At 40.7% G+C, this 16,389-nt stretch overlaps 1 protein-coding gene across 1 annotated transcript; it reads right to left on the bottom strand.

The window, feature by feature from the left end:
• Positions 1-313: 313 nt before the first annotated feature.
• On the bottom strand, positions 314-15,714 carry LOC127524006 (alpha-tectorin). Its single transcript, XM_051915277.1, has 15 exons — positions 15,694-15,714; positions 5,520-6,084; positions 4,826-5,430; positions 4,130-4,685; positions 3,810-4,006; positions 3,509-3,644; positions 3,193-3,240; positions 2,956-3,003; positions 2,513-2,632; positions 2,226-2,410; positions 1,977-2,131; positions 1,621-1,866; positions 1,212-1,374; positions 904-1,006; positions 314-690 (listed from the first exon to the last, which is right to left on the bottom strand). Exons 2-15 carry the CDS (start codon positions 6,070-6,072, stop codon positions 587-589), a joined length of 3,219 nt encoding a protein of 1,072 aa, XP_051771237.1. The 5' UTR covers positions 6,073-6,084; positions 15,694-15,714; the 3' UTR covers positions 314-586.
• Between the last annotated feature and the right edge of the window lie 675 nt (positions 15,715-16,389).

The raw sequence follows: 16,389 nt of genomic DNA, 5'->3' as shown, positions 1-16,389 counted from the left end.
TTTTGTGTTTTTAAATATGATTGAAAAAATGCAGCAAAACAGCTTTTGACATATAAACTGTCTGTGTGAATATTCTGGTGATTGACATGACTGGTTGAGCAAATTTAAACTTTAAAACAAGATGCAAAGATGAGGATCCCAAACACTGAAACAACCAGACATGTTTTATGAGGACTTTACAGAGACATGATTTTTATGCTGTACAAACTGTATATTCTATCCACTAACGCTACACCCCTAAACTTACTTATCACAGAAATCTTTCTGCATTTTTACATTTTCAAAAAACAAAGAGCAAGACCAAAGAGCAAAATACATGCACAATCAGTTTATTATCTCATATCATATGCTTTATTCTCACAACAGTAATTAGACTCAATTTATAACATTATCTGATTAATAAAATGACTGTCAGATTATCAGTAAAGGTTTTAACTGAAAAAGATTTTAAAGGTTGAGATTTTCTACATAAACACCCAAAGGTCACGTTATAGAAAGCTTGTAACAGCATGGCATCAGTGCCACATGAATTACAGAAGAGATTAGACTAGATGTGTAAAAGATGGTGATTCTTAGTGGAAATATTCTAGGAGAATATCAGGACACTCATCAGAGATATAAGTGATATAGTCAGAGAACCACACAGCCATGGAGCCCTGGATACTTGCACTTGACGTGGCACACGCGTATCTGTGAACAGAGATTACACAGCAGTTATTTGATTGGGCAAGCAGTGGTTCAATAGAGCTGATGTTTAATAGCGCTGGGAAACTTTTTATTTTTTGTATCATTCCACTGCATTCACTGTATGTATGTGAGCAGTGTGGAACTACACCACTCTTGCTCATTTCATATTCAGATATACATGAACAATATATATATTTTTCTTCTTTTATTAGTCACCTTTGTTACTGTCAGACCACACCAATGGGCCCATGGATATGGAACCACTGTCATGGTATTTCACAGATCTGCCCTCTCTCCCGTGGTGTTCAGAGTCACAGTGCTGAAATACAGATAAAAAGACAACCAAGTTGTGTCAACCAAGGAATCAAGGTCAGCATGGCCCAGTCAAGCCCCCTACTGGTAGATGATTTAACTACTGTACACAACTGTCATTTTTCTCCATTGACAACTTGATAAATTTAACACCAACAACTATATCCATGTCCATATGTAAAATATGAAAATACTTCTGAATTTGTACTCACCACTGAGCAGTGATTGTCTGTCTGAAGACAAAGGTGAATAGCGCAGTGCAGGTAAACCTTTGTGGAGTTTGCAGTGAAGATAAACATCTCAAAAGAGAAACGGCTGGATGTGGAAACTCCATTCTGCAGAAGCTCCACTGTATTGTCATCTGGATTAGGACACCTGAGCATTTTGGAACAGTATAATAAAGATAATAAAAAATGATAAGGTTTGGTAAGTTCATGTGTTGTACAGTTTAAACAAATGCAGGTTTATTAAAAAAAAAAAAAACTTTTTTTTTCTTTTTTTTTTTTTTAAGATTTTAAGATTTAATTTTAAAAGTAATAAATATAATTGTTTTGTTTTTGGCAAAATACAATTCATAAGTGCTGAGGAACACAAACATTCAAACTAAAATAACTGACTTGCCTATCAACGATGAGGTCCCAGCGGAGAGAGTAATGGCGATCATTCACAGGTGTAGCCCAACATGTGTCAATCACTGAGGCAAACTGATGGCTGTCGACTCCATCAACACGAACTTCCACAAAAATACGCTTGTTCAGCTCTGCGTTCACACTACCAGTGAAGGGGTGAGAGAATTCAGCATCCTGATAGGGAATCATCCTGACCTGATAGGTCCCTTGACCAGCAGGAAGGATCCTGTGCACAGTGCTGTTGAAATAATTTTTTCACGAGATGTGTCAACTACAAATAAGGCTAATAAAGAGAATTAATAATTTAAATAGTTAGTCAGTAAGTTGGCTGAATTTAGTGCGTCCCACCTCTCCAGAGGGTTGATGTCCATGGAGAGTGTTTGGGTTTGTGAATACACACAGCTGAAAGGAAGCTTCAGAATTTTCTTCCTGCTTATGAGATGCCCAGCTGTGTTTGGCTCTCCCACAATTACGTTCTCATAGATGAAGTGGGTGCCGTTGGCCTGTAGGCACATTTGAAATTTGAACAATTGTACATTAAGGGACTTTTTAAAGAATTCTTTTGACCATTTTTTGCATGTACGTAATGATTCCTACCACAAGACTTGTACCACAGATGTGGTCATTGTTGTCAAAATAGAACTCCACTCTGCCATTCCGGACTGTTCCTCTGCAGTTGGGATCATTGAGGTGTAAGATGTCAGAAGGAAAACCAGCCTCAAAGAGCTGACAGCGAGACAGAGACATGGAGCCAGAGCTGCTTTCACAGGTTTCAATGAAATCTGAGAGAGAGAAAAGTCAAGAGAATGTCAGCAGTAGTAAAAAACAAAAATGCAATCAATGATGAACATGTATTTGAAATGTTTTTGGAAAATGAGTCCAACCAAAGGAGTCACGCTGAGATCTGTGATGGTTGTCCTTGCAGAAACAGCCGTAAGCACCATGTTCCTCTTCACAGCGTTCATCCTCAGTGCAGTTGAGCTGAGAACAGCGGTCTCCTTCACCTAAGAGGAGAACCACAGGATTTATGACAATAGCTAGGGCATAAATAAAACACAAATTGAATAGTAATACATCTACTTTTATTAAAAATAGTAATCTTTGCTATAAAACATTCTTTTCAAACAAACTTTTTTTTGTTTTTACTGGTCTAACTGTAAAGATAAAAAAAAAAAAAAATCACTCAAGCTCCAAATGGATAAAAACAAACCTGTGACAATTTATGAGTAATACCATCACTGATATCAGTTCACATGAAATCATCTTTGCATTCATTTTATTTGTTTTTTTGGTTTTTTTGGTTTTCCCTAAAATGTTGCAAAAATACCTGAGGGAAGGCTTGTTCTGGAGGTGGTCATGTGTGTGGTGCTCTCTTCTGTAAAGACAAAGAAAAAAATGCCTATAGAGCGCAACAGTGATCATCCACTTTTTTTAGCAGCCTTACTTCTCGAAGTACATTTCCTATTCATTTTCTACATGAAGCTTTGTAAAAGATCTTAAATAGAACTCTAAACCGAGCCAACCACCTTTGACACAAAACATTACAAAAAGTATATGAAAATACCTGAGGAAAGGCTTGATCTGGTGGTGGTCATGTGTGTGGTGCTCTCTTCTGTACAGAGAAGGGGGTAAAAACATTTAAAAAGATTTTTACCATATTACATGCCAACTCTTACATGCCTACATAGCACAAGAGTGATCATCCACTTTTTCAGTGGCCTTGGTCCTGAAAGTGTTTTTCCTATTCATTTTCTTGATGATGACAAAAATTATGCTAGCAGAAAAATAATATTCAGAACAATATTTTTTTTGGTACATAAAGGCAAAGATGATGCAACTCAGAAAAGTTAATATGAAAGATATCACAGTTGGTCACCGACCATAGCAGCCCCGACGTCCACCTCTGACCGTACACTCCATATTCGGTTGGCAGGAAGAAGCAGAGCAGCGCAGATCATTTGGAGCAAAACACTCACAGAGTTGAGAACATTCTAGATCCCAGAACTGCTCGCCAACCTATGAAATCATACCAGAAAAAAAGATATATTTTAAATTTCAAAAAGGGAGGACATGAGTATGTTTGAGGAGTTGTTTTTGCAGTAACACTACATACAAAGATTTGCTTTTCAATATTCTGTGAGATCTAATAAAGCTTTGTTAAAAGAGTTTTTAAATCCTCACATTAAAGTAGAATCCATCATAAAGGCAGCCACATTGCTCCACCGGTACACAGATTCCTCCACTCCTCACCAATCCATCATCACAGAAACATCCCTCTGAGCATGTGTGTTCACAACTAGCATCAATGCTGCTGGCGCAAGTGTGACCACAGTCTGTGCCACACAACTCATAGTGGCTGTTCTCTGAGCAGGTCATGACTGGGAACGTAACAAACAAAGTATACAGACGTCAAGCACATCTTATAAATGTATATACCATTTGATTACAATACAAGCTAATGACACATACTAATGGAAATCACAGAAAGTTATCTCACTCACCACAGGATGCACTTTCTCTCCAGGGGTAGATAACAGCATTGTTAGATTGACAGGCACTCACATAGGTTTGGATCGAGCGACACAGGACATCATTACGGTTTCCAGAAAGACACACATCGAACACACAGTCATTAAAGTAGGCTTGAGGATCAACATAAACATGGCAGAAGCTAAAGGGGCCCTCACTGGACCTGATGATGTCACACAGGGAACGGGCAGTTGTCTGATCTTGGCATGAAGGGCAATTGTTTCCACACCCATCATTGCATGGCAGTTCGTCCTCAACCTTCCAACTTGCCCCAAACTGGTCTGCTGAGCGTACCAGAGCCCCTGAAGGAGTCATGAAGTCATCGTTGCTCTGGCCATTGAAGTTGCCACAGAGGCCACATGTAACCCCACTGTAGTCTGCTGGTACAATGATGTTCACTGTCCAGGAGCCACCATAACTCACACTGAAACCAAAGTCGGTTGATACAAATATGTACTGTCCACTGGAGTAGACAGACACCTGACCAGAATCAAGCAGGATGGGGAGGTTTCTGGTCTCTCCATCAACCTGATTGAAAGGAAAATAAGTGCAGAGTGTTCAAAGATTATCTGCTGTAGATCAGGGCCTCATAACATTAACACAAGCCTGTCATTAATCATTATGTTTATGTCTATCAAGGGAAATTACAGTGAGCGATGCTTGATTACCTCAACGGTAGAATGACCGTTCATGTCCTGTGACATGTGAACAAGATGGCCAGAGACATTGACAAAAACTTCAACAGTAATTGCCACCGGGAGTCCATGCCACGCCTCGTTCCTTGCATCCACCTGGAAATGGGGAAGCCCAACAGTGTCATTACATACTGTGGCTAGCACATAGCGACATGTGCCCTGGAAGTCAAAGAAGGATCCATCAAAAGACATGTAGTGGGGGTCACCCGAAGCAGAGCAGCGAGCACGTGGATGAGGATGGCAGCCGTACTCGCCGTCCAACACATGGCAGACCTCTTCTTCGCTGCAAGATGATGGCGTGCAATGGACATTTCCAGTGATTCCGTTACAAACACACAAGAACTGACACTCTTCACCATGCCAGAACCTCTCTCCAGCCTGCCGATAACGCCCAGAGTAGTGGCAACCACAACCCGTGGGGGGCACACAGCGATCTCCATTTAACACTTTTCCATCATTACACTGGCATCCTTCCTGGCACTGCAAGGTGCACTGAAATGGAAACGAGAGGCTGGGGCAGGACGCAGGACAGGACGTGCCGCATAATTCATAATGGGTATTTGCTGGACATGTGGATTCTGGTTGAAAACAATGAAAGAAATTTTAAGCACATTGGAGCTTCATAAAATTAAGTTCTAAGTGAGCAGGTCCAACACTAGATGCTTACCGCAGTGGGTGACACTTCTCCACTCTTCAACTGCAATGCCATTCTGTTGGCAAAGCAGCGTGTAACCTCGCAGAGCCTCACATAGGGCCTCTCTGGCACCTTGTGTCTGCTCCAGCAACTTAATGCAATCTGCTATCCGTTGCTGAGGATCTAGTGTTCTGCTGCACTCAGCAAATGGTCCATCATCCATAGCCATGATACTACAATGTTCATTGAACTGGCTGCTGTTCTGATAATGTCCTGGTTCCCAGCTGTCAGGTGGGTCCTCACAGTGGGCTGATATGGATCCATCACGCCAGCTGTCCGCAAACAGCTGGGTGTCATTCAAAAGGACAGCATCTGGAGTGTAAAACTCATCGGCAATGTCTCCATTCAAGTTGCCACACAGACCTCCGAGTGTACCGTTGTACGAGCTCGGTGCTGTGACTCGGACAATGTGTGGCCAGTCGGCTCTCACGGTCACCCCAAAGTTTGTTTCCAAAACAAAACCCCTCACACTACTGTGATAGATACGAATTTGACCAAAGCCAACACTGACGGGCAGACCAACCATCTGTCCATCCACCTGAAGAGAATGATAAACAGAGACTTTTCCATTTAGCATATGAATTTGAGAAATAACACAATTATGCTCTTTTACTAAATAAAACCTTAGTGATTTGATATGTTGCCTAACCTTTACATTGCTGCCCTCTCCCATTTCGATGGCGACCTGTATTCCTTCTGCCTCAAACTTCAGGAACCTGGCAAAGTTTTGAAGGCCTCTGGGTATTTTCTCCACTGTCAACACAAAGTGTGGTAGGGGGGATGGCCCCATCACTCTAACAAGGGTCAGTCTGCAAGCTCCGGGGTATCTGAAACTTTGTCCATCGAAGGTGTGATATGACCCTAGGTTTTCAACCGAGCAGGTAGCATAGCCGATGGGTCTGCAGCCTCTCACACCGTCATGGACTCCACACACCTCTTCTGGACCACACTGGTGCTGATGGCAGATCATCGACATGCTGCTGCATACACACCGTCTCCCACAGTCACCGTCCAACACCACTGACTGTCCTTCAGCGTAATAGAAGCCCTCGAAGGTGCAGCCACAGTTTGCTTCAGGCACACACTCTCCAGCACTGAGGATGTACCCAGGATCACAGATACAGCTCTCCTGATTGGGCAAGGGACAGTTCATTGGGGCAGATGGATTACTGCAAGTTGCAGGGCAGCCTGTTCCTTGAGGCTCAAAATGACTGTGTTGAGGGCATTGAATCTCTGGAAATGGAGGAAGAAAATAAAGAATATGCATCAATTTCTGTAATCTTTCGATTTGGACAGAGATCAAATTTGTTTTATTCAATGCATTCATCAAGATGCCTACCACAAAAGCCCTGCTGTCTCCACTGCCCAAGGTGAACACCCTGCTGTTGGCACTGAGTAGCATACACATTGAGAGCCTGGCACAGAATGGGCTGGTACCCTCCTCCCAAGCAAAGGTCATAGACACAGTTCTCCATGTAGGTCTGTGGAGCATGTACAGAGTGGCAAGCGGCGAATGGGCCGAAAACATCTCCTAGGATCCCACAGTGGTTGGTGTCGCTGTAAACACTCATTTCATCAGTGGTACAAACAGCACAAGCCAGACCTGTGCACCTGACATTATGGCATTCAGGATCTGTGTCACTTTGAACTTTCCAACTGTTGGCAAAGTCCACATCTGAGCTCAAGATCTCCCCACTGGGTGAACGGAAGTCATCTTCGGGGCGCAGGTTAAAGTTTCCACACAGACCACAGGTGGTGTTAAAGTAGTCATAAGGTACAGAGATGCTGACGTAGCTATATGCATCATATGTAACAACCAGACCAAAGTCTGTGCTGATGGCCAAAGAAAAACCTGACCGATAGACCTGAATGGAGCCATTGCGGAGGGTAAAGGGTGTTGCTGTAAAGCTTCCATTAACCTAGACAATGTTGCAAAAAGAGGATATTAGCAATATGGATAGAAGATCACATCCAAGTGAAAAAAAGAAATATATTCACACTAACCTTCGCTTCATAATAGTGATCTTTGACCAGTTCGATTATTTCATCATAGACAAACACTCTGATCATCCGTGTCCATGACACATGTGTGCTGCCCCGATGCTCATTTTTGCCCTCAATGCGATAGTATGGCAAACCGTTGCCACAAGCCTAAAATATTTAAGGTTTACAGATTGATTAATATCTATTATACAATCAACAGAAAGCCATAGAATCTACAGAGAAGACTAACCTCAGACAGAACATAAGTGCAGGTCCCTTGAAAGTGAAAAATCTGATTGTCGAAGGTATAGTAGTGAGGATCACCAGAGATGGTACAGGTTTGCCGTTGAATGTTCTGACAAGAGTATTGGAAGGAAGCTGGACGGCAGGCTTGGGAATAACTGCAGGGCTCCTGGCTACACTGGAGGCCGCTGCTGGTACAGGTGCATCTCTGCTGGCAGGTGGCATCACTCCAGAAAGAGTCTCCAAGTTGCACTGGAATACCTACAGAACAACAGTTTCACATGGATTTTAACTCAAAATTACTGGATGTTTAGGGAATAAATACCTAAAACATTTTTAAGACTTCTTGGTTCACCAATAAGGTACACTAACATTTAAATTGGTAACTGAATGTTTTCTGCAAATATTAAATGATTTATTTAGTCTAGGAGTACATCAAATGAAAATAAATAAATATAAATTAAATTAAAATAAAACAAAACATTACCATTAAATTGACAACCCCGTGATCCATGATCTGTTCTGAAGGCCCATCTGCCTGGCTCATTGACATTGCTGCTGTATGTCAAGTTTGTGATGTTATTGGAGAATGACCCAGGAACTGAGAAATGGTATCTTGAGCTGATGGTATCATAACCAGCCTGTGATAAATTATGACAAAGCTTTCAGCATCTTATTTATGTAGTCTCCTAGATCTCTATATTTTATTTACCATGTTGTGCACACCTGTATGTATCGCTGTGTTGGTGCAATTGTTCCATAATTCATTAAAACAAATGAGAAATGGCCATCTGAAATCAAAACAACTTGGAAAGATGTTTCCTGAAAAAAACAACAATAAAAATAATGTGCTGACCAACAAAAGTTTTCTGAATGTCACAAAAAACAAAGAGAAACAGTAATGTGTAGAAACTTTGCTTCATGATGTTAAATCATTCTGATTTCTCAAATATGTTACTGAACAAGAACAGAAAGATTTTATAAACCAAATTTGTTTCTTACTGTTCCTGATAGAGGGAAATATGCAACTCTGTCCCATGTTGCAACAAAGACCCAAGTAGCAGAGAAGCTCAGGTCAGGGAAATATTGGTTAATGTCTTGTGTGGCCTCTGTAAGGACACTGCCAGAGGTGTACTGACGATATGAAATAACACCATTGCCACGGTTATCAATATCTGTCCAGAATGGAGCGATGAGGTCTCTTCCGCCATAACTTGGGAACTGGTATGGTGTCCAGCTGTGAAATGGCCCATCAAAAGTCAGGTGCCCATTGTTGTTGACCTGAATGAGATAAAGATTTCTTATCATACACACTTTCTTTTAAAATATTTACAATTCTGTTGTGTGAACACTACCAAAGAAACAGGTCAATAAAGAGTTGCAAATAGACTAAGATTAAAAATAATAATGAAATAGTAAAACATTAATAAAAAGAAGAAGAAGAAAAATGATAAAAAATAATGAATGTCTTTAAATGTAAAAATAATAATAATAATAATAATAATAATAATAATAATGAATGAATTAACACATTTGAGCATTCGGAAGTCATTAACAGAAAGAAGGAATGCAATGAATGGTCATTTCCTCATTTAGTATTAACACAGGTGACCGAATTGAGAACATAGTCACAAATAATAATAAAAAAAAAAAGCTGGCATCATACACTGACTTACATATATTTGGCTATATGTTTGTCCAAAAAATATGAACTGTTGCAGAAGGTAGATCACAGATGAACTCCCATCATCAGAGCGATCATTCTCTGTGTCGCCAGCTCCAAATGGATAAAACACAGCTGTGGGAATTTATGAAAAAAAAAAAAAAAAAAAAAGAAAAAAACACCACTGATATCAGTTCAAATTACTTAATCTTTGCATTCACTTTTTTTTTTTTTTTCAAATTATTTCAAAAATACCTGGGGGGATGCTTGATCTGTTATGATCTTGATCTGTTATCTGTTGATCTGTGGTTATGTATGTGGTGCTCGGTTCTGTACACAGAATAAGATTTTTACCACACCTCTATAGAACACAACAATGATCGTCCCTTGCATCCTTGCTTCCTAAAGTATTTTTCCTATTCATTTTCTCCATAATGATTTCAGAGTTCTTCAATAAAGAGTTCTGAACCAAGTCAAACTCCCCTGAGACAAATCAAAACATTACTAGCTTTGACTGAAAAAGGGTAAGTGAAAATCTAGGAAAGAAATGTACAAGAATGTGCACTATACATCTTGTCTTATGATGTAATTTACAGTCCCATGAAGCACTGCGATTGACAATTATATAACTATTTAAGTAAAGTCAGTGGTTATAAATATAAAAAATACATATTTTAAATAGATTGAAAAATAATTATCTATACACAAATATATAAAAAGGTGGAAAATGCAAGCACTCAATTTCACAATGCTGCATGGGGTGAACGGTCACTGCACATCTCTTTCACCCTGATTTGTTTGCTTTGATCTTTTGACTAGTGGATTTTTCTTTTAAGGAATATGGGTAGTTTAGTTCTTTATCTGAAATTAAATAGGAGTTGACATTACTGCAACTAATGGCTTTAACAGTACCATATACTCTACCACTGATAAAAAAATTTTTTTTAAAAAAAACTCAGAAGCTCATGGTATACTTGTCTTGAAAGATTTATACAGATTTTTTAAATCTATTAAAATCACTAACAAACAATGAATAAATCAAGCTCAAAAGGATCAAACAGACCTGTGAGAATTTACGAGTAAAAAAAAATCTCAAATATCATCACTGATATCACATATTACTTGACTTCTTTGAATTTATTGTATATTTTTTCTAAATTGTTTCAAAAATACCTGAGGGAAGGCTTGATCTGGTGGTGGTCATGTATGTGGTGCTCTCTTCTGTAAAGAGGAATTTCCATGAAAAAGATTGCGATCATCCACCCAAAGCCAAATACTGATGTAATCAAGAAAAGTTAATATGAGATATCACAGGTTCACTGACCATAGCAGCCCCTACGTCCACCTCTGACCGTACACTCCATAGTCGGTTGGCAGGAGGAAGCAGAGCAGCGCAGATCATTTGGAGCAAAACATTCACAGAGTTGAGAACATTCTAGATCCCAGAACTGCTCGCCAACCTATGAAATCATTCCACAAAAGGTTGAACTTTACATTTCCAGAACAGAGGCATGTTTGAGGAGTTATTTTAGCAGTAATACAGTACATTACATACAGGGCTCCACTTTTAAATATCCTGTGAGACCTAATAAAGCTTTGCCAAAAGAAAGTTTCAATCCTCACATTCAAGTAGAATCCGTCATAAAGGCAGCCACATTCCTCCACCGGTACACAGATTCCTCCACTCCTCACCAATCCATCATCACAGAAACATCCCTCTGAGCATGTGTGTTCACAACTAGCATCAATGCTGCTGGCGCAAGTGTGACCACAGTCTGTGCCACACAACTCATAGTGGCTGTTCTCTGAGCAGGTCATGGCTGGGAATATAACAAACAGAATATAGAGACGTTAAGTACGTCTTATAAATATTTACCATTTTTTCGCAACAGAAACAAATGACACACTAACGGAAATAACCGGAAATAATCTCACTCACCACAGGATGCACTTTGTCTCCAGGGGTAGATAACAGCATTGTTAGATTGACAGGCACTCGCATAGGTTTGGATCGAGCGACACAGGACATCATTACGGTTTCCAGAAAGACACACATCGAACACACAGTCATTAAAGTAGGCTTGAGGATCGACATAAACATGGCAGAAGCTAAAGGGGCCCTCACTGGACCTGATGATGTCACACAGGGAACGGGCAGTTGTCTGATCTTGGCATAAAGGGCAATTGTTTCCACACCCATCATTGCATGGCAGTTCGTCCTCAACCTTCCAACTTGCCCCAAACTGGTCTGCTGAGCGTTCAAGAGCACCTGAAGGCATCATGAAGTCATCGTTGCTCTGGCCGTTGAAGTTGCCACAGAGGCCACATGTAACCCCACTGTAGTCTGCTGGTACAATGATGTTCACTGCCCAGGAGCCACTATAACTCACACTGAAACCAAAGTCAGTTGACACAAATGTGTACTGTCCACTGGAGTAGATAGACGTCTGACCAGAATCAAGCAGAATAGGAAGGTTTCTGGTCTCTCCATCAACCTGATTGAAAAGAGAATAAAACCAACAGCTTATTTAAAAGACATATATATATATATATATATATATATATATATATATATATATACACACACACACACACAGTGCATATATTTAAGCAAAGGCAGCTGTGAAAATAAATCCACATTGTTTATCCTTTTGATCTTTCATTCAAAAAATTCACAAAATTCTAACCATTCATCGAAGAAAACCAATTGAAATTGGGGGGAAACTCACATTATGAAATAAATATTTTTCTCTAGTTCACGTTGGCCACAATTATTGGCACCCCTAGAAATTCTTATAAGTAAAATATCTCTGAAGTATATTCCCATTCATATTTACATTTTTTTAGCACACCAGGGTGATCATGAACATGAAATTGACCAGCCATGACTTCCTGTTCCACAAGAGTATAAATATGAGGAAACACAAAGGCCAAATTCAAGGTCAATTGCCAATTGACTGTGTACTCCTTCGCCATGTTTTTGTTTGTTTCTTCTATTATTTATGTGATCCAAAACTCCCTAAACTGCCGCGCTCCGTATCTCTACGTTCAAATCCTCCTTCCACCCGCTCTCCCCGAAAGCGGCTGCCATTTGCTGACTGAAGGAACGAAATTACCGTAATAACCCTTATATTGCCGAAAAGCCCATGTTGTCTACTATCTGTAGCAATTTGAATTATTACGATGGCACAAACGGTTCAAGAGTTACGGTAACATGAATACAGCTTGGTTGGATGTGTCGCCGATGACACATCCGGTTTTAAAGGGTTAATCATTCACCACAATGAGTAAAACCAAAGAATATAGTTCTGATGTGCAGCAAAAGATTGTTATGCTTCACAAAATAGAAAGTGTCTGTAAGAAAATAGCTAAATCATTGAAAATCCCCATTTTCACTATCAGGGCAATAACTAAGAACTACTAGAAATTTGACAAATCTGCCTGGAAGAGGGCGTGTGTCTAAATCGTCCTAATGCGCGGTGAGGAGGAAAGTTTGAGTGGCCAAAGACTCTCCAAGGCTCACAGCTGGAGAATTGGAGAGATTAGTTGAGTTTTGTGCCTCAGAAAGCAAAAAAAAAAATATCATACAGCATCTACATCCCCACACGTTGTTCGGGAGGGTTTTTAAAGAAAAATTCTCCTCATTCATCGAAAAACGAACTTCAGCATATTCAGTTGTCAGACATGACTGGAACTTCACACGGGACCGGCTTCTATGGTCAGATGAAACTAAAAAAAAGATCTTTTTGGCAGCAAACCCACCAGATGGGTTTGGTGCACACATGGATAAAAAGTACCCCATGCCCACGGTTAAATATACTGCTGGATATTTAATGTTGTGGGCCTATTTTTCTGCTGGAGGTCCTGGACATCTTGTTCAGATATATGGTATCATGGATTCTATCAAATGCGAACAGATTAAAAATCAAAACCTGACTGCTTCTGCTAGAAATCTAATAATGGGCTGTGGACATCAGGACAATGATCCAAAACAAACATCAAAATCAACACAAAAATGTGTCACTGAGCACAAAATGAAGCTTCTGCCATGGCCATCCCAGTCCCCTGACCTGAACCCTAAAGAAAATGAGTGGAGTGAACTGAAGAGAAGAAGCACCAACATGGAGCTGGGAATCAGAAGGATCTGTAGAGATTCTGTATGAAGGAATGGTCTCTGATCTCTTGCCAGGTGTTCTCCAAACTCATCAGGCATTATAGGTGAAGACTCAGAGCTGTTATCTTGGGAAAAGGACGTTGCAATAATTGGGTGCCAATAATTGTGGCCAACGTGAGCTAGAGAAAAACATTTATTTTATAATGTGAGTTCCCCCTCACTTTCAATTGTTGTCCTTCAATGAAAAATTTGAATTTTGTGAATTTTTTAAATAAAAGATCAAAAGGATAAATGCAGATTTATTTTCGCAGCTGCCTTTGCTCATATTTACCAAGGGTGCCAATATTAGTGGAGGGCACTGTACATATATATATATATATATATATAAAAGGGGTGGGGTTCAGATTTCTCACGGTTCGGTCTGTATCACGGTTTTAGGGTCACGGTTATATATATATATATATATATATATATATATATATATATATATATTATATATTATATATATATATATATATATATATATATATATATATATATTTATATTTATATATTTATATATTTATATTTTTATAACAGACTAAATACAATAAGGATTGAAAATAAGTGCACTTCTGGATGTGTTCCAGAGAGTAATACAAGGCAGAAGAAAGTTTCTATTGTAGATCATGGCTTCATAACAATTACAGTTTGTCATTATTAATCATGTTTATATCTATCATATACTCCAAGGGAAACTACAGTGAGCGATGCTTGATTACCTCAACGATAAAATGACGGTTCATGTCCCTTGACATATGCACAAGATGGCCAGAGACGTTGACAAAAACTTCAACAGTAATTGCCACAGGGAGTCCATGCCATGCCTCATTCCTTGCATCCACCTGGAAATGGGGAAGCCCAACAGTGTCATTACATACTGTGGCTAGCACATAGCGACATGTGCCCTGGAAGTCAAAGAAGGATCCATCAAAAGACATGTAGTGGGGGTCACCCGAAGCAGAGCAGCGAGCACGTGGATGAGGATGGCAGCCGTATTCGCCGTCCAACACATGGCAAACCTCTTCTTCGCTGCAAGATGATGGCGTGCAATGGACACTTCCAGTGATTCCGTTACAAACACACGAGAACTGACACTCTTCACCATGCCAGAACCTCTCTCCAGCCTGCCGATAACGCCCAGAGTAGTGGCAACCACAACCCGTGGGGGGCACACAGCGATCTCCATTTAACACATTTCCATCATTACACTGGCATCCTTCCTGGCACTGCAAGGTGCACTGAAATGGAAACGAGAGGCTGGGGCAGGACGCAGGACAGGACGTGCCGCATAATTCATAATGGGTATTTGCTGGACATGTGGATTCTGGTTGAAAACAATGACAGAAAAACAATGACAGAATTTTTAAGCACATTGGAGCTTCATGTAATTAAGTTCTAGGTAAGCAGGTCCAACACTAGATGCTTACCGCAGTGGGTGACACTTCTCCACTCTTCAACTGCAATGCCATTCTGTTGGCAAAGCAGCGTGTAACCTCGCAGAGCCTCACATAGGGCCTCTCTGGCACCTTGTGTCTGCTCCAGCAACTTAATGCAATCTGCTATCCGTTGCTGAGGATCTAGTGTTCTGCTGCACTCAGCAAATGGTCCATCATCCATAGCCATGATACTACAATGTTCACTGAACTGGCTGCTGTTCTGATAATGTCCTGGTTCCCAGCTGTCAGGTGGGTCCTCACAGTGTGCTGATAGGGATCCATCACGCCAGCTGTCCGCAAACAGCTGGGTGTCATTCAAAAGGACAGCATCTGGAGTGTAAAACTCATCGGCAATGTCTCCATTCAAGTTGCCACACAGACCTCCGAGTGTACCGTTGTACGTGCTCGGTGCTGTGACTCGGACAATGTGTGGCCAGTCGGCTCTCACGGTCACCCCAAAGTTTGTTTCCAAAACAAAACCCCTCACACTACTGTGATAGATACGGATTTGACCAGAGCCAACACTGATGGGCAGACCAACCATCTGTCCATCCACCTGAAGAGAATGATAAAAAGAAATTGTTCCATTTAGCATATGAATTTGAGAAATAACACGATTATGCTCTTTTACTAAATAAATGTTAGTCACTTAATATTTTGCCTAACCTTTACATTGCTGCCCTCTCCCATTTCAATGGCGACCTGGATTCCTTCTGCTTCAAACTTCAGGAACCTGGCAAAGTCATGAAGACCTCTGGGTACTTTCTCCACCGTCAACACAAAGTGTGGTAGGGGGGATGGCCCCATCACTCTAACAAGGGTCAGTCCGCAAGCTCCGGGGTATCTGAAACTTTGTCCATCGAAGGTGTTATATGACCCTAGGTTTTCAACCGAGCAGGTAGCATAGCCGATGGGTCTGCAGCCTCTCACACCGTCATGGACTCCACACACCTCTTCTGGACCACACTGGTGCTGATGGCAGATCATCGACATGCTGCTGCATACACACCGTCTCCCACAGTCACCGTCCAACACCACTGACTGTCCTTCAGCGTAATAGAAGCCCTCAAAGGTGCAGCCACAGTTTGCTTCAGGCACACACTCTCCAGCACTGAGGATGTACCCAGGATCACAGATACAGCTCTCCTGATTGGGCAAGGGACAGTTCATTGGGGCAGATGGATTACTGCAAGTTGCAGGGCAGCCTGTTCCTTGAGGCTCAAAATGACTGTGTTGAGGGCATTGAATCTCTGGAAATGGAGGAAGAAAATAAAGAATATGCATCAATTTCTGTAATCTTTCGATTTGGACAGAGATCAAATTTGTTTTATTCAATGCATTCATAAAGATGCCTACCACAAA

The sequence above is a fragment of the Ctenopharyngodon idella genome, chromosome 12 (assembly GCF_019924925.1).
Source record: "Ctenopharyngodon idella isolate HZGC_01 chromosome 12, HZGC01, whole genome shotgun sequence".
Classification (NCBI taxonomy): domain Eukaryota; kingdom Metazoa; phylum Chordata; class Actinopteri; order Cypriniformes; family Xenocyprididae; genus Ctenopharyngodon; species Ctenopharyngodon idella.
The sequence above is the reverse complement of the archived record's forward strand: the minus strand, read 5'-3'. Positions and strand labels throughout refer to the sequence as shown.

Excerpts from the sequence above, each read along its gene's own strand:
- LOC127524006 (XM_051915277.1), bottom strand. The coding sequence starts at position 6,072 with ATGGTTGGTCTGCCCGTCAGTGTTGGCTTTGGTCAAATTCGTATCTAT. Across the intron at positions 1,867-1,976 it reads GACATCAACCCTCTGGAGAG|CACTGTGCACAGGATCCTTC; the intron begins GTGGGACGCACT and ends TTATTTCAACAG. Across the intron at positions 691-903 it reads GTGGTCTGACAGTAACAAAG|ATACGCGTGTGCCACGTCAA; the intron begins GTGACTAATAAA and ends CTCTGTTCACAG.